At 43.5% G+C, this 15,973-nt stretch overlaps 6 protein-coding genes across 6 annotated transcripts; 2 read left to right on the top strand and 4 right to left on the bottom strand.

Moving 5' to 3' along the window:
• Positions 1 to 957: 957 nt before the first annotated feature.
• LOC108118732 (uncharacterized) lies at positions 958 to 3,106 on the bottom strand. Its single transcript, XM_017231524.3, has 3 exons — positions 2,957 to 3,106; positions 2,121 to 2,905; positions 958 to 2,057 (listed from the first exon to the last, which is right to left on the bottom strand). The coding sequence occupies exons 1-3, from the start codon at positions 3,027 to 3,029 to the stop codon at positions 1,917 to 1,919; spliced, it is 999 nt and encodes a 332-aa protein (XP_017087013.1). The 5' UTR covers positions 3,030 to 3,106; the 3' UTR covers positions 958 to 1,916.
• Positions 3,107 to 8,296: 5,190 nt separating this feature from the next.
• On the top strand, positions 8,297 to 9,301 carry Ercc1 (DNA excision repair protein Ercc1). The gene is made up of 2 exons (XM_017231824.3): positions 8,297 to 8,909; positions 8,965 to 9,301. The coding sequence occupies exons 1-2, from the start codon at positions 8,388 to 8,390 to the stop codon at positions 9,151 to 9,153; spliced, it is 711 nt and encodes a 236-aa protein (XP_017087313.2). The 5' UTR covers positions 8,297 to 8,387; the 3' UTR covers positions 9,154 to 9,301.
• On the bottom strand, positions 9,204 to 10,413 carry Ciao1 (cytosolic iron-sulfur assembly component 1). Its single transcript, XM_017231822.3, has one exon. The coding sequence runs from the start codon at positions 10,308 to 10,310 to the stop codon at positions 9,303 to 9,305; it is 1,008 nt and encodes a 335-aa protein (XP_017087311.1). The 5' UTR covers positions 10,311 to 10,413; the 3' UTR covers positions 9,204 to 9,302.
• A 244-nt stretch (positions 10,414 to 10,657) lies between these two features.
• Positions 10,658 to 12,703, top strand: HPS1 (Hermansky-Pudlak syndrome 1 protein). Its single transcript, XM_017231821.3, has one exon. The coding sequence runs from the start codon at positions 10,711 to 10,713 to the stop codon at positions 12,502 to 12,504; it is 1,794 nt and encodes a 597-aa protein (XP_017087310.2). The 5' UTR covers positions 10,658 to 10,710; the 3' UTR covers positions 12,505 to 12,703.
• LOC108118887 (transmembrane protein 177) lies at positions 12,679 to 13,826 on the bottom strand. The gene is made up of 3 exons (XM_017231823.3): positions 13,611 to 13,826; positions 13,094 to 13,550; positions 12,679 to 13,031 (listed from the first exon to the last, which is right to left on the bottom strand). Exons 1-3 carry the CDS (start codon positions 13,781 to 13,783, stop codon positions 12,705 to 12,707), a joined length of 957 nt encoding a protein of 318 aa, XP_017087312.2. The 5' UTR covers positions 13,784 to 13,826; the 3' UTR covers positions 12,679 to 12,704.
• A 202-nt stretch (positions 13,827 to 14,028) lies between these two features.
• On the bottom strand, positions 14,029 to 15,900 carry U3-55K (U3 small nuclear riboprotein factor 55K). The gene is made up of 5 exons (XM_017231546.3): positions 15,740 to 15,900; positions 14,850 to 15,688; positions 14,588 to 14,785; positions 14,397 to 14,533; positions 14,029 to 14,338 (listed from the first exon to the last, which is right to left on the bottom strand). The coding sequence occupies exons 1-5, from the start codon at positions 15,791 to 15,793 to the stop codon at positions 14,100 to 14,102; spliced, it is 1,467 nt and encodes a 488-aa protein (XP_017087035.2). The 5' UTR covers positions 15,794 to 15,900; the 3' UTR covers positions 14,029 to 14,099.
• Positions 15,901 to 15,973: the final 73 nt, after the last annotated feature.

Here is a 15,973-nt window from a genome sequence, read left to right on the forward strand (position 1 = left end):
TAAGGTCCCGCTTAAAAGTTTGTTTTAAAAATATATATCTGGGTCGGCGGCAGCTCCACAGCACAGAAAGAGCTTTCCGAAATGCCGTTTTGATTAGGGTTATTTTTGGGCGTGATCGTTTCGGCCAAGTCGCACCTACACGCCCCACTCCACGACGCTAATATGCAGTGTGAATTTCAAGATTTGGCGGCTATCGAGCATCAGAACGAAGATTGAGTGAAATTTCGACGATATGGGGCAGTATCTTGACTCCTGATGATCGATTGGTAAGGAATCAAACAACTTCTTAGCCGGTTACTCGACCCTAATTAAGGCCAAGTGCTGATTGTGAGCAGATTATGACTCGCAATTGGCCATTTGATGCGTGTGACCCTGAACTTGATGGATCTCTCGATCGATCGTTTCGGCCCATTGTATGCGTGTTAAAATTGGCACCTGGGCGTTAGATAGGGGGATGTGTAGACCAGCTACCGGTTGCCAAGAGGACAGAGCATTCGCTAATTGATTCGCACACACCGTGGCCCCAAGGCAATTGGACAATTGTGGCCTGGCATTGAACGGGGGCACAGATTGGCCAGAATGGCTGTCTCGCAGATATAACCAGTTTGGTCAATTGCGCCGAGTCAACGGCCAGATGACCCCGCACGTGCCGCATCCGTTGGTTGCGATCTATCCGTTGGTAACAAAGGAAAATCAAAATCAGTGACGTTAGAAACCCAAGAAATTGATTAGACCGAAGATGACGCAGTGGCAGCAACAACATACCCCCCCTAATCGTGACCAATAATTGGTTTCTTCCAAATGAAAGGCGGGAGGGTGGCCTGGCCGACTGGTTTTCGGATAAGGCACGTGCTGATTCACGATGTGTGTCACCATGTGATGAAACGCAGCACCCGCGGGAGGATGATCGCCAGAGGCAAGGTACTTTTCCCCCCCTGTACTTTCGACATGGTCGACTTGAGATTTAGTTGGTTTATTTATCAGTTAATACGTATTTGAGTGAGTTGCGTGTGTATACATATGAGTTAATTGGCTTAGTACCTACTGACCACAAACGTGCTGCTTCGCTTGGATCTCTCCGTTTTCATTGCAGTTACATATTTGGAGTAAATACTGTAGTTCATACATATCCTCATGAGCACAGGTGCTTACTAATATTATTCTTTTTTTCGACAATCTCGATTAAACAATTGACACTTTCGGCCGAGCTCACAACAAAGACATCTACAAGCGCGTGGTATACATAACATACATACGTCTATGCAGTACAGAAACAGGTACAACTATATGGAATACTTGGCCAAGTGGTTCCTGGCCTTTCAGATGGAACGCCTGGACCTTGGAATATTTACGCTAGCTAATACAGTGACGAGTACATTGTGGCTTACTTATCAATAATTGTTTGCTTAGATAAATAATTGATACATTTGTAGAGTATTATAATTTCTGTGAAAATTCATCAGTGATTAAACAATTTGACGTGCCAAAAGGCAGTTTCAACAGCTGCACGATAAACATCCACTATACTCATTTTGAAAAACATAAAACTTAAATATATACAACAGTAAAAATATGGAGATTCTCGGTAAGAGTATTTTGGATTCGATTAGTAGTGAACACACATTGAAAAAATATACGTGTGAAAAATAAAACTTAAATATATACAACAGTAAAAATATGGAGATTCTCGGTAAGAGTATTTCGGATTTGGTTCGTAGTGAACACACATTGAGAAAAAATAGACGTTCGATCGCTAACGCTAATCACAAAACATAAAATCAGTCCTATCGTATTTACATGGAATGCTGATCTGTTTAGATAGAGATAAAATTACCTAATAGGACTAATACAACAAGTGTGCGATGCCAAGTACTTGCTGATCTGGAACAAATCGGAACTAATCCTGGCCCAAATCTTTATCTGTCCGGAAACAGGGACTCGTAGCTAGGTGGCAGATCCTTCGGTGTCGCTGGATGCTGGTGTTGGGAATCTTGCTCGGACAGTACACCATCGTCATACTGCGGACCTGAGGGCAACTCTATGGTGGGTACATCCGACTGGAAACAAGGGTTACCCATTAAATAATGAAAAGGAGCGTCTAAATTAGTGCGCCTACTCACCCTTGCCCGTCGCTGATCGAAACGTGCGGCGGAGGCCTCGTGTGCCCGCTGCTGTACTGTAATGCAGTTCCAATACTTCCAACAGATCCAGACGCAGAACCCCACGCCCAGCATGGTGAAGATTAGCGATGTCAGCGCCGAAATCGCCACATTGGCAGTGTCGTACTCTTCCGGTACCACAGCGTCGTGGAAGCAGGTGCCCTCATCGCGACATGGATATAGGCAATTGGTGATGTTGTCCCGCACGAAGTGCCTCGAAATGCAAGAATACTGGTCATTGGGATTGCACAAGAAGTCGCCGTTGAACTGGCACTCGGAGTGGGCAGTGAGAACCATTCGCAGTTCCAGGGGGTCACCGAGAATGTGCCTAGCCTTGTCGATGAATATGTGAACATTAACTTCGCGGTCCCGCTGGTCAAAGATTAGCCGTCCGGCGGGTCCATCAATGGAAATGTCCGTGCAGATGCGCTCGCTTGGCGACCGATTTCCGCTGCTGAACTGAATATAGTCGATGCAATTATTTGACACAGGATCCCGCCGAAACTTGAGCCGTGTTATGATGGTGTAGATTCCACGCGGTAGGCGCTCATTAGTCACAACTTTAAAGTGGCAGTCGTACTTGATCTTATTACCACCATGTCCATGGGGTAGTGTTACATTCCACGCCTGTGTCACAATTGACCCGGAGTCATCATCGAACTCCAGTCGCAAAGTCGGATCACCCCGAAAAGGCTTGGCCAGTGTGTGAAATAGTTTGTCCGAGCACATGTTATCCTGGAGGCGAACTGGAACGAGGCATTAGAATACATTACGTCGTAGAACAGACGAAGACATACCATGTTTATAGGCACTAGTGAGAGCCACCAATAGCGCCAGTGGCCAAATTGTTTTGATACACCAATTGACCATTTTGGCACTAGAACAATAGTGTGCCAGAGTGGCCAGCCATATACAAGTGTTTAAAATCCTATCGGGGCTCAAATTTCGTTGACCAACATTGAGAAGTAGTATTGCAAAACGTTGGCACAGAAAAAATGGACAGACTCTTACATCTTTCTGGCAGCGCTGTTTATCTATTTAAACTTAAACTCTATATCTATTATTTTGTATAGCTTGGGAGCAAAAGACGTCGTCCGAGGAAACGAATAAATATCCCGGAATTTTCAAATAGTTTAACACAAAAATTGCAAAATAAACTAAGACAAATGTTTTTGGCAAGATTTAATGAAAATTTAAAAAAAAATGGAACTATATGTACATCGTTTAGGGAATTCTACTTTCGGATCGGATAAAGTTTGACCAAGATATGAACTTGGCTTGGGGCCAAAATGGAAATCCCGGATTTAACAAGGGGTTCCATCAGAAAAATTTGAAAAATCGGGATCAAAATTTTCGTCTTGAGATTTTGATGAAGATTGAAGCTGAATCCAACTACGAATCGTTTAAGGTACTCCTCTCAAGGATCGGATGAAAATTGGCCAAGATATGGACTTGGTTTGGGGCCAAAATGGAAATCCCGGATTTTACAAGGGGTTCCATCAGAAAAATTTGAAAAATCGGGATCAAAATTTTCGTCTTGAGATTTTGATGCAGATTGAAGCAGAATCAAACTACAAATCGTTTAAGGTACTCCTCTCAAGGATCGGATAAAAATTGGCCAAGATACCCCGGATCAGAAAAATTTGAAAAATCGGGATCAAAATTTTCGTCTTGAGATTTTGATGCAGATTGAAGCAGAATCAAACTACAAATCGTTTAAGGTACTCCTCTCAAGGATCGGATAAAAATTGGCCAAGATACCCCGGATCAGAAAAATTTGAAAAATCGGGATCAAAATTTTCGTCTTGAGATTTTGATGCAGATTGAAGCAGAATCCAACTACAAATCGTTTAAGGTACTCCTCTCAAGGATCGGATGAAAATTGGCCAAGATATGGACTTGGTTTGGGGCCAAAATGGAAATCCCGGATTTTACAAGGGGTTCCATCAGAAAAATTTGAAAAATCGGGATCCAAATTTTTGTCTTGAGATTTTGATGCAGATTGAAGCAGAATCCAACTACAAATCGTTTAAGGTACTCCTCTCAAGGATCGGATGAAAATTGGCCAAGATATGGACTTGGTTTGGGGCCAAAATGGAAATCCCGGATTTTACAATGGGTTCCATCAGAAAAATTTGAAAAATCGGGATCAAAATTTTCGTCTTGAGATTTTGATGTAGATTGAAGCAGAATCCAACTACAAATCGTTTAAGGTACTCCTCTCAAGGATCGGATGAAAATTGGCCAAGATATGGACTTGGTTTGGGGCCAAAATGGAAATCCCGGATTTTACGAGGGGTTCCATCAGAAAAATTTGAAAAATAGGGATCCAAATTTTCGTCTTGAGATTTTGATGCAGATTGAAGCAGAATCCAACTACAAATCGTTTAAGGTACTCCTCTCAAGGATCGGATGAAAATTGGCCAAGATATGGACTTGGTTTGGGGCCAAAATGGAAATCCCGGATTTTACAATGGGTTCCATCAGAAAAATTTGAAAAATCGGGATCAAAATTTTCGTCTTGAGATTTTGAAGCAGATTGAAGCAGAATCAAACTACAAATCGTTTAAGGTACTCCTCTCAAGGATCGGATAAAAATTGGCCAAGATATGGACTTGGTTTGGGGGCAAAATGGAAATCCCGGATTTTACGAGGGGTTCCATCAGAAAAATTTGAAAAATCGGGATCCAAATTTTCGTCTTGAGATTTTGATGCAGATTGAAGCAGAATCCAACTACAAATCGTTTAAGGTACTCCTCTCAAGGATCGGATGAAAATTGGCCAAGATATGGACTTGGTTTGGGGCCAAAATGGAAATCCCGGATTTTACAAGGGGTTCCATCAGAAAAATTTGAAAAATCGGGATCAAAATTTTCTTCTTGAGATTTTGATGCAGATTGAAGCAGAATCCAACTACAAATCGTTTAAGGTACTCCTCTCAAGGATTGGATGAAAATTGGCCAAGATATGGACTTGGTTTGGGGCCAAAATGGAAATCCCGGATTTTACAATGGGTTCCATCAGAAAAATTTGAAAAATCGGGATCAAAATTTTCGTCTTGAGATTTTGATGCAGATTGAAGCAGAATCCAACTACAAATCGTTTAAGGTACTCCTCTCAAGGATCGGATGAAAATTGGCCAAGATATGGACTTGGTTTGGGGCCAAAATGGAAATCCCGGATTTTACAAGGGGTTCCATCAGAAAAATTTGAAAAATCGGGATCCAAATTTTGGTCTTGAGATTTTGATGCAGATTGAAGCAGAATCCAACTACAAATCGTTTAAGGTACTCCTCTCAAGGATTGGATGAAAATTGGCCAAGATATGGACTTGGTTTGGGGCCAAAATGGAAATCCCGGATTTTACGAGGGGTTCCATCAGAAAAATTTGAAAAATCGGGATCCAAATTTTCGTCTTGAGATTTTGATGCAGATTGAAGCAGAATCCAACTACAAATCGTTTAAGGTACTCCTCTCAAGGATCGGATAAAAATTGGCCAAGATATGGACTTGGTTTGGGGCCAAAATGGAAATCCCGGATTTTACAAGGGGTTCCATCAGAAAAATTTGAAAAATCGGGATCCAAATTTTCGTCTTGAGATTTTGATGCAGATTGAAGCAGAATCCAACTACAAATCGTTTAAGGTACTCCTCTCAAGGATTGGATGAAAATTGGCCAAGATATAGACTTGGTTTGGGGCCAAAATGGAAATCCCGGATTTTACGAGGGGTTCCATCAGAAAAATTTGAAAAATCGGGATCAAAATTTTCGTCTTGAGATTGAACCCCATCAGAAAAATTTGAAAAATCGGGATCAAAATTTTCGTCTTGAGATTTTGATGCAGATTGAAGCAGAATCCAACTACAAATCGTTTAAGGTACTCCTCTCAAGGATCGGATGAAAATTGGCCAAGATATGGACTTGGTTTGGGGCCAAAATGGAAATCCCGGATTTTACAAGGGGTTCCATCAGAAAAATTTGAAAAATCGGGATCAAAATTTTCGTCTTGAGATTTTGAAGCAGATTGAAGCAGAATCAAACTACAAATCGTTTAAGGTACTCCTCTCAAGGATCGGATAAAAATTGGCCAAGATATGGACTTGGTTTGGGGGCAAAATGGAAATCCCGGATTTTACGAGGGGTTCCATCAGAAAAATTTGAAAAATCGGGATCCAAATTTTCGTCTTGAGATTTTGATGCAGATTGAAGCAGAATCCAACTACAAATCGTTTAAGGTACTCCTCTCAAGGATCGGATGAAAATTGGCCAAGATATGGACTTGGTTTGGGGCCAAAATGGAAATCCCGGATTTTACAAGGGGTTCCATCAGAAAAATTTGAAAAATCGGGATCCAAATTTTCGTCTTGAGATTTTGATGCAGATTGAAGCAGAATCCAACTACAAATCGTTTAAGGTACTCCTCTCAAGGATTGGATGAAAATTGGCCAAGATATGGACTTGGTTTGGGGCCAAAATGGAAATCCCGGATTTTACAATGGGTTCCATCAGAAAAATTTGAAAAATCGGGATCAAAATTTTCGTCTTGAGATTTTGATGCAGATTGAAGCAGAATCCAACTACAAATCGTTTAAGGTACTCCTCTCAAGGATCGGATGAAAATTGGCCAAGATATGGACTTGGTTTGGGGCCAAAATGGAAATCCCGGATTTTACAAGGGGTTCCATCAGAAAAATTTGAAAAATCGGGATCAAAATTTTCGTCTTGAGATTTTGATGCAGATTGAAGCAGAATCCAACTAAAAATCGTTTAAGGTACTCCTCTCAAGGATCGGATGAAAATTGGCCAAGATATGGACTTGGTTTGGGGCCAAAATGGAAATCCCGGATTTTACAAGGGGTTCCATCAGAAAAATTTGAAAAATCGGGATCAAAATTTTCGTCTTGAGATTTTGATGCAGATTGAAGCAGAATCCAACTACAAATCGTTTAAGGTACTCCTCTCAAGGATCGGATGAAAATTGGCCAAGATATGGACTTGGTTTGGGGCCAAAACGGAAATCCCGGATTTTACAAGGGGTTCCATCAGAAAAATTTGAAAAATCGGGATCAAAATTTTCGTCTTGAGATTTTGATGCAGATTGAAGCAGAATCCAACTACAAATCGTTTAAGGTACTCCTCTCAAGGATCGGATGAAAATTGGCCAAGATATGGACTTGGTTTGGGGCCAAAATAGAAATCCCGGATTTTACAAGGGGTTCCATCAGAAAAATTTGAAAAATCGGGATCAAAATTTTCGTCTTGAGATTTTGATGCAGATTGAAGCAGAATCAAACTAAAAATCGTTTAAGGTACTCCTCTCAAGGATCGGATGAAAATTGGCCAAGATATGGACTTGGTTTGGGGCCAAAATAGAAATCCCGGATTTTACAAGGGGTTCCATCAGAAAAATTTGAAAAATCGGGATCAAAATTTTCGTCTTGAGATTTTGATGTAGATTGAAGCAGAATCCAACTACAAATCGTTTAAGGTACTCCTCTCAAGGATCGGATGAAAATTGGCCAAGATATGGACTTGGTTTGGGGCCAAAATAGAAATCCCGGATTTTACAAGGGGTTCCATCAGAAAAATTTGAAAAATCGGGATCAAAATTTTCGTCTTGAGATTTTGATGCAGATTGAAGCAGAATCCAACTACAAATCGTTTAAGGTACTCCTCTCAAGGATCGGATGTAAATTGGCCAAGATATGGACTTGGTTTGGGGTCAAAATGGAAATCCCGGATTTTACAAGGGGTTCCATCAGAAAAATTTGAAAAATCGGGATCAAAATTTTCGTCTTGAGATTTTGATGCAGATTGAAGCAGAATCAAACTACAAATCGTTTAAGGTACTCCTCGCAAGGATCGGATGAAAATTGGCCAAGATATGGACTTGGTTTGGGGCCAAAATAGAAATCCCTGTTCCATCAGAAAAATTTAAAAAAGTAGGGATGGAAAATTTTCGAAATGGAATTACAAGGAAAATGGAGCTTTAATGTATTCCGCTGAGGGAATACTAGAAAAGATCTAGATACTGACTTGGTTTGGAGCTAAAGTTTAAATAGTCATTTAAAGTTCTAACGAATTTTTCCACCTATCGACTACAATTAAGTGCTTTTATATGGCGATGTTATATCGATAACCCTTGTTATAAATACCACTTTCGAACATGAGATTGGTCAAAATTCATCTAACTCTTATTTATTTAATTCGCTACTCTAATTAAAACGATGTTGCCCTCTTCCACAAAGCAGGCCAAAATAGATCATTCGACAGTGACAGCAGCTGCGCCAAGTACCAGCAGCTCGACTGGTGCAGCGGCTAAACCAGCTTCTAACCCGCACTCCGTCTTGGTCCACAGCAAACAACGGGGTAATCCTATTCTAAAGTCCATCCAAAATGTGCCCCTTGAGTACCGGGACGATATTGTCCCAGACTACGTGGTTGGCAGGACCTCTTGCGTCCTTTATTTGTCGCTGAAGTACCACAATCTCAACCCGGATTACATTTGCCAACGACTGAAGACGCTGGGCAAAATGTACGATTTGCGAGTGCTTTTAGTCCAAGTAGACACGCCGGAGCCACACAATGCACTCAAAAGTCTAACAAGGATTTCCCTGCTAGCCGACCTCACTATGATGCTGGCCTGGAATCATGAAGAAGCTGGAAAAATTATTGAGACCTATAAGCAGTTTGAGAAACGTCCACCAGACTTGATTATGGAAAGGGTAGAGTCTAATTCGCATCAAAAGGTGAAGACAATAGAATATATTAAAGTGCAAGAGTAAAAAAAGATCCCTGTTTCAGCTTGTTACAGCTTTAACCAACATAAAACCGGTCAATAAAACAGACGCTGTTACCTTACTGCAGACCTTTGGCAATCTGGGCAACATCATCACCGCCAGCGAAGAAAGGCTATCCCAGGTGATAGGCTTGGGACCCCGTAAGGCCAAAAAGCTGCATAAGACACTCCAAGAACCATTTCTTAGCAAGTAGCTTTCATAACGGCGATCTTACATGAAAGTTCAGCGTTACAAACATCCATCTCTCGTGGGAATACTTTAATTTCTCGTTAGGACATTTTGTACAAAAAAACAAAGTTCCGTTATTGTTAAGTCACTTAAATATACCTCACATTAGTCTAGCTACTCGGTCATTTTCCACAATTTAATGGTGCCATCATCGCTGCATGATATTAGTTGTCCTTCCACCACAGGATTCCATTCTACCGAGTTTACATCCTGATCGTGGGCACCCTCCTCAGCGGTAAGTTGCTCAAAAGTTGGCTCATCCCGTTTGGAATCGCTGGTTTCCTTAAATATCCGAATGCCATCGTCGCCGCAGGCAGTCGCTATCAAGTTCGTTAACTTGCACCAGGAAACGTCGTATATGGCCCGTGAATGTTGTCCGGAGATTGTGCAGACGCACTTCCACACTGTCTGCTTGTCGGGAGTGGCTACGCCCGCATCATTGCCAGGATGGTAAGCTTGCCAGATCTTAAGTGAGGTGTCATCACTGCAAGAGACCAAACGCTCTCCACTGGCATCAAAGTCGATACTCCAGACGGTGCTCGTGTGAGAGGATAATGTGGCTACGCAATCCCAGTCGTTGTCCAGTGCGCTCTCCGCAAACATCTTGATAGTGTTGTCGTAGGAGGCAGATGCAAGAAGCTCTTTGGTCGGATGCCACACCACTCGCTTCACGTCCTGTGTGTGCGGATTAAGAACAGCTGCACACTCAAATTCATCATCGCCGGCGACCTCCCAGATCCACACTGACTTATCTCGCGAACAGGTAGCCAGCAAGCCTCCAGACCGCGACCAACTCACGCTCTTCACCTCGTTTTCGTGCCCCTCCAACGTAGCATTGCATTCGAATTCTCCAGAAGATTTCGACCAGATGGCCGTAGTTCCATCGAAGCTCGCCGAGGCCAAGTACTGTCCGCATGGTGACCAACGAATTTCACGGATGGTCCGTTTGTGTCCATCGGAGAGAATGGTTTTGGTGGTCCATGTATTACCGTTCAGAGACCAAATTCGGATGGCCTTGTCCTCGCCGCAGGAGGCGAACACGTTTCCTTTTGGGTGCCAAGCCACCCCCCAAATGCGTCCTTTGTGGCCCTGCAGCGTGTGCTCCAGATTTAGACGTCCCATATCAGCTTAAATAGTTAAATCACTGTCCGATTTTTGATAACAAAGGAGCATATAGAAGAGGAAGCGTGGGCACATAGCAACAGCTGATGCCAGCGATAAACAAATTTCCAAATTCCTTCTCCGATTACAGTGATTGTTCACAGCAGGAATGTCTACTCCCATTGCTACCGGTTGTCTTTTGTGGATGGATACATTTTTTTATAAGAAATTACTGCAACGGCTATGTATATACAGGATTTATATAGGATTTTATATTTTTAACTCAAATTGGAGATATAAGCAGAGTTTTGGCTCCCCTCATTAACAGTGATTTTTAAGTGTTGAAAAACTTAAAAAAACCTTCCTAATCCAACACTGTGTCGTGTCTATTGTGTTTTTGTGATTTGCTGCTGATAAGAAAATGAACGGATTGATTGTATTTAACAGCGCCAACGACGTAGTCTACCAAAAGCTAAATCACGCTCTAGCTCAAAAGATCTGCGATGTAGCCGTCGCCCAAGGGCTGCTTCCTTCCGGGGTGCAGGAAACGGGTTGCATGGTGGACAGCAACATATTGCTGCAGATTTTTAGTCCCATTGTGGGCTCGCAACGGATAATGCAGTGCCAATTTGACAACGCCTATGCCAGCCTCCAGTGCGAGCAAGGCTTCAACCTGGTTTTTGGGGAACACCTTGGGTTCACTTTTCTGAAGATTGGACACACACCCGTGGAGCAGCTTGGTCGGCAGATGGGTGTTGCCATCACTCTTACGCGTTACTGCTATGGAGCCAATCTATTTTCCGCCCAGGCAGGTGCGATGCAGCAGGAGCTTTTGACGCAGTGCCTAGACTGCTACGAAACCCTGCTGTTGCAGGAGGACCAGGCCTACCTTCTGGAGTCCATGCCTAAACTGCTGATCAACGCAGAGCTGAAGAGAACGGTACACCTAACGCTGGATGCCACACTGGAGCAGCTACGACAGGCGGGTCTCCCAAGAGCCCATGCTCTCCTTATAGTCTCCAACAAACTGGTTGCCGCCAATAGCACCCGACAGGCTCTTCCGCTAGCTGCCGCTGATTTGCTATTCCTTAGTCTGATGTCGCGAACTCTGCAATCCCCTAAATCTCCAGCACACCGAGCAGTGGCCGTGTTTCTCCAAGGCGTCTCCCACGATGTGAACTCCGGATGTGTGCCGAGCATTGTGCACATATCTCGATTGCATGGTAATCAGGCCCTACTGCAGGTCATTGAGTATTCCAGCATGCCACTAACCAGCTGTATCTACGACACATTTTTCGTGTTCCAAAAGATTATCAACGTGCAACACCAGGGCGATTCTGATGCTTTAAAACCCGCCTATGAGAATCTGGAATCCTTTGTTGGCCAAACTCTGACGGCTCTGAAAAGATATCTTAAGCAGAGGCCGGAAGATTTGGAAAACTGCATAAAAAAGTTTTCCGCAAAGTGGGAGAATTTACGAAAGATGTATCTAGAATACTTCAAGAACTTTGAACGCGAGCTGCTTGTACGAATCGAGTCCAATCTCCCGTCTTTTGGGGAAGAATTAAAACACCTTTTTACTCTGGCATGTTGTGACAGTTCAAGTGTCCACGAACTAGATCAACTCTCTGAGACGGCAGCAAATGTGGAAGCAAAACTTTTAGAATTTGCCGAGTTTTTAGCCGTCAAAGCCACACGTAACATATCTATTGATGCTTATCTGGAGGACTTTCCGGGATTAGTACACTTCATGTATGTGAATCGCAGCAAGGGGCAGATGCTGGCTCCCGATTTGCGGCCCAACCAACTAGTGCCGAAGTCAAAACTCTGGAGCATGGTGGACATTGCTCGAAGTTACCTAAAGAAGGGTCAGACCACTGTTATTTGGAAAGACAAGGCCTTTCACTACTCCTACTTTCTTTGGTTTGAAGATCAGTCGGGAACTATTTTAAATTCAACACTAGATCTACAACAGCATTTTCTTTCTACGGGTGCGGCCAGCGGGCAGAAAACTCCAACAGAGCCGGGTGCCCTCACCATGGATTACTACCACGATTTGGCCGAACTGTGCTTTCCCAAGCTGACGCCAGGAAAAGTGCGAGTCTACGAACTTTACTGCATACATTTGGGACTAGTCACCGCAACCTGTGCCGTGGAGCATGCCAGACGCCTTGTGGCCACTATCAGTGATGTGGTTGGGGAGGAAACATTTTAATAATTAAGCGTTTTTATATAAACATTCCATGTAACATTTCCAGCGATACGTCGCTTGATTCTAGTCAATTCACGAGGCTCCTTGAGGAGACAACCCATGCGAAATTTTGTTTTAGGGACAACTATCCATTGTTATAGGCTACTCATAGATATAATAAAAATATTCTTCATTACATGCAATAAAAACAACAATTAACCTATTTATTGTGTTTCAGGTGTTTTTTTAAGTTCCTCCAACTTCTCCAAAAAGAATGATTTCCGGGCAGTCAACGGCATCGACTTTTGTCGCAACATGTAGTTTTCGTTTCCCAAGGCAGTGTAGGTATCATCCCCAATCAAGTCCCTTAAAGCAATGTTCTTTTTCAAATGCTTATCGTAGTAGCTGACCCCAGCAGCTACGAATTTGGGGCCCATGGAAGCCAGTGTCTTGTCAATATTAGCATCCGTGGAGACCTGGTTAAAGTCCTTCATAAAAGACCACATACCAACTCCAAAAAGTCCAAGGATGCTGTACAAAACGAAGCGGACCTAAGATTTCAAGAATTATTAGTACCTGTCTTACATATTTTTGTGAACCTTTCCAAGCTTACACTTCCATGGCGGGCGAATAAATTGAGTCGCAGGTTCAAGTAGTGACCCATGGTGTATACCATAAGAAAGCTAACACTAGGAAAGATGGAATTCAGCAACACGCGATGGGTCTGCAACTGCAGCACAGTTTTAGTCAACCCGAAAACCTGCTCATCTTCGTTCAAGACAATCGCCTCTTCCAATAGCTTTCCGCTGGGGGAACTCCAGTTTATTTGCCGATCCCTAAATCGTATATCTGCCCGCTTTATCTCTTCCGGACTGGAGTAACCATAGTTTACCGGTATTCCCACAGCACCGCCGAAACGCATCTTGGTCGTGCCCGCCTGGAAGAGATCGAATCCGAAGACTGTGAAGGGCTTAACGAACTTTCGCTCAAAGGGACCAAGCCCCAGCTGATCCTGAGCCTTCTCCAGCCGCTGCAGCACAGCTGGAGGGACAGGGCGCTCCACACCGTTTCTGAAACCGAATACATGGGTGTTAATTTAACATCGAAGTCGAATCTAATTTTGTACCCACTGGTAGCATTGCACAAACTGCTGGTAATACTTCAGGCCGAATGTGTGGGGCAGGAAGTTTCCGACAAATAGTCCTACTGTTGTGGTTCCCGCCGCATAAAAAACCAGTCGCCGTCCTGTTTCAGTCTTAAAAAAGGAGAAAAAGCCTCCACCGGATTTTAATTTCGGCTTCATCGTTGCTCGCCAGTTGTTTTGTAATCGCAGTGTGGAAGCAGAAGCTAATGAAAGAGAATATTTGTTCAAAAACATCCTGCAGTTGGTCACACTAGTCCCGCGCGATTTAAAAACAAAATAAATACTACCACTGATAGCTAAGGTAGATGTTAAATGAGTAACAAGACATAAGTAATTAGTAATTAGAGATTATGTTAATATTTTGTGATCCTGTAAAAATAAAGAAGCCAAAAATTCTCACTAAAATCTTTTTAATTTTACATTTTCAGGCTGTAACTGGTTACATGAACTATACAACTTACTATTATTACTAAACCTATTTGCTAGCCGCGTTCTGTAGCTTTACATCGACTACAACTATATGATTCTTGGCCTCCTTGTGTCGCCACCATCGACCCAAGCGGTGCTCCTGACCGGCGGCCACAAACAACTTGGTTCCGTCGCTGTTAAAGACCAGCCCATTGATGAACCCGGCAATAGGTATGCTTCGAATTTCTTCCAGTTTTCGGGCGTTTGGATTCGTTTGCCAGAGTCGGACAAAGCCGTCGCAGGACCCTAAATAGACACAGAGGTTAGAGGAAGGACTACCCAAGATAAAACTAAGAAAAGCAACCTGTTGCCACCAAATCCGTGTTGACTACCACAGCCACTGCTGTGAGCCAGTTGGCCACCTTATTCTCCCCAAGTCCATGCGCCAACTGCGTGGTGCAAATTGGCTTTTTCTTCAAAGCGCTCCATAAACTAACGGCTCTGAAAAACACAATCGATATAACCATGTTCATCATGAAGTAATTTAAAAGTTACCCGTCCATCCCGCCTGAAACAAAGTGCTCATCGTTGATGAGCTTCACGCATTCAATGCTGTCTTTGTGGCCGTTGTAAATTAGTTGCGACTCCTCTGTTATTTTCCAAATACGCAACGAGCAATCCGAACCACCAGCGGTTATTGCTCGCTCTCGACTTAATGCATCTATACTGGTTACTCCCGTCTGGTGACCGAATCTAGAGAGAAGGATAAGAAATTAAATAGTATTCAAAGCACAAGCCGGAATTGCACTACACTTACAAACTCTCTACATAGGCCATTTCATCGAGGGACCAAATCTTCACTGATCGATCTTTGGCAGCCGAGTACAAATCGTGGGTTCCCTTGCGGAAAACCAGTCCCGCTACACTATCTCTGTGACCCTTTAGGGTTTTTAAGTGTTTCATCGTCTGCGGGCACCAGATTTGGATGTGGGGCCCACCTTCGGCCAAAGCCAGATACTTCATATCCGAGGACAAGCAGATGGCGATGATATGGGAACGGCGTTTCTTGCCTGTTTCAGGCTCTTCCCTGTGCGGCAGAACGTCTGATTTCGCCAGTACTTTGCCAGTTTCCGTGCACCATTTCAGCAAGAACTGCGACTTGGCTCCAGCGAATAGAAACTTTCCGTCCGGACTAAGGGCCAAGGAACAGATGGGCGTGTGATGGATTTTGTGCTTAAGAACTCGGCTGGTATCGCAAGACTTCAGACTGCCGGCTATGTTTCTACGAAGTTTGCCCACGCTATCCAGGTATTCTGTTTGTAAGCGCTGTTCCACACTTTGACTCAGTTCCTTGTCTTCTGCACGTTCAGCTTCCTGCTTCTCGATCTCCGTAAGGTATTGCTTGGCTAGGCGAAGGCGTTTGTCTTGGGGTGTCTCCTCTTCGCCTTCGTCAGAGGAAAATGCCAGCGTATTGCCGCCCGCGTCGCTGTTGTACTCATCGTCATCACTGGCAATCTCCTCGTCCTCCTCCTTGGGTCGCCGCTGCTTCTTTGGCACGGGACCTGTGGCTGGTTGTCCTGATTTTGCAGACTTGCCCGGTTTCCCACCTTTTTTGAGGGGTTTTCCTTTTGTTGTTGCTGCTCCTACTGTGGGATTCTTTGGAGAACGTTACAGGTGTTTCTACTTTTTCCGACCCTTCGGACTTACCTTGCGCTTTTTGCCGGCTTTTGAGCCAGGCTTAAGGAAAAAAGAAGACGACATCCTGAAGAAAGTCCTGTATAATGGCTTCAATTCAAATTTCTTTACAAAAAACTAAAATAAACGTTGTGAGCCCACGTGCATATTATAAAGCGCTGGGTAATTTTTAGTCCGTTTCTGGGGAAACAGCTGTTGGTCCAGCGTTCTGACGACAAGCTGGTAACTCTATCAGGAAAACGCTGA

This window comes from Drosophila bipectinata, chromosome 2R (genome assembly GCF_030179905.1).
Source record: "Drosophila bipectinata strain 14024-0381.07 chromosome 2R, DbipHiC1v2, whole genome shotgun sequence".
Lineage (NCBI taxonomy): Eukaryota > Metazoa > Arthropoda > Insecta > Diptera > Drosophilidae > Drosophila > Drosophila bipectinata.

Bases quoted from the DNA above. Each gene is read 5' to 3' on its own strand.
- U3-55K (XM_017231546.3), bottom strand. From the start codon at position 15,793: ATGTCGTCTTCTTTTTTCCTTAAGCCTGGCTCAAAAGCCGGCAAAAAG. The intron at 15,689-15,739 runs GTAAGTCCGAAG...CGTTCTCCAAAG, and splicing joins AAGCCGGCAAAAAGCGCAAG to AATCCCACAGTAGGAGCAGC. The intron at 14,786-14,849 runs GTAAGTGTAGTG...CCTTCTCTCTAG, and splicing joins ATGGCCTATGTAGAGAGTTT to ATTCGGTCACCAGACGGGAG.
- Ercc1 (XM_017231824.3), top strand. From the start codon at position 8,388: ATGTTGCCCTCTTCCACAAAGCAGGCCAAAATAGATCATTCGACAGTG. The intron at 8,910-8,964 runs GTGAAGACAATA...TCCCTGTTTCAG, and splicing joins AGTCTAATTCGCATCAAAAG to CTTGTTACAGCTTTAACCAA.
- LOC108118732 (XM_017231524.3), bottom strand. From the start codon at position 3,029: ATGGTCAATTGGTGTATCAAAACAATTTGGCCACTGGCGCTATTGGTG. The intron at 2,906-2,956 runs GTATGTCTTCGT...GCCTCGTTCCAG, and splicing joins CACTAGTGCCTATAAACATG to TTCGCCTCCAGGATAACATG. The intron at 2,058-2,120 runs GTGAGTAGGCGC...CCTTGTTTCCAG, and splicing joins TCGATCAGCGACGGGCAAGG to TCGGATGTACCCACCATAGA.
- LOC108118887 (XM_017231823.3), bottom strand. From the start codon at position 13,783: ATGAAGCCGAAATTAAAATCCGGTGGAGGCTTTTTCTCCTTTTTTAAG. The intron at 13,551-13,610 runs GTGGGTACAAAA...ATTCGGTTTCAG, and splicing joins CAGTTTGTGCAATGCTACCA to AAACGGTGTGGAGCGCCCTG. The intron at 13,032-13,093 runs GTAAGCTTGGAA...TTGAAATCTTAG, and splicing joins TATTCGCCCGCCATGGAAGT to GTCCGCTTCGTTTTGTACAG.
- Ciao1 (XM_017231822.3), bottom strand. From the start codon at position 10,310: ATGGGACGTCTAAATCTGGAGCACACGCTGCAGGGCCACAAAGGACGC.
- HPS1 (XM_017231821.3), top strand. From the start codon at position 10,711: ATGAACGGATTGATTGTATTTAACAGCGCCAACGACGTAGTCTACCAA.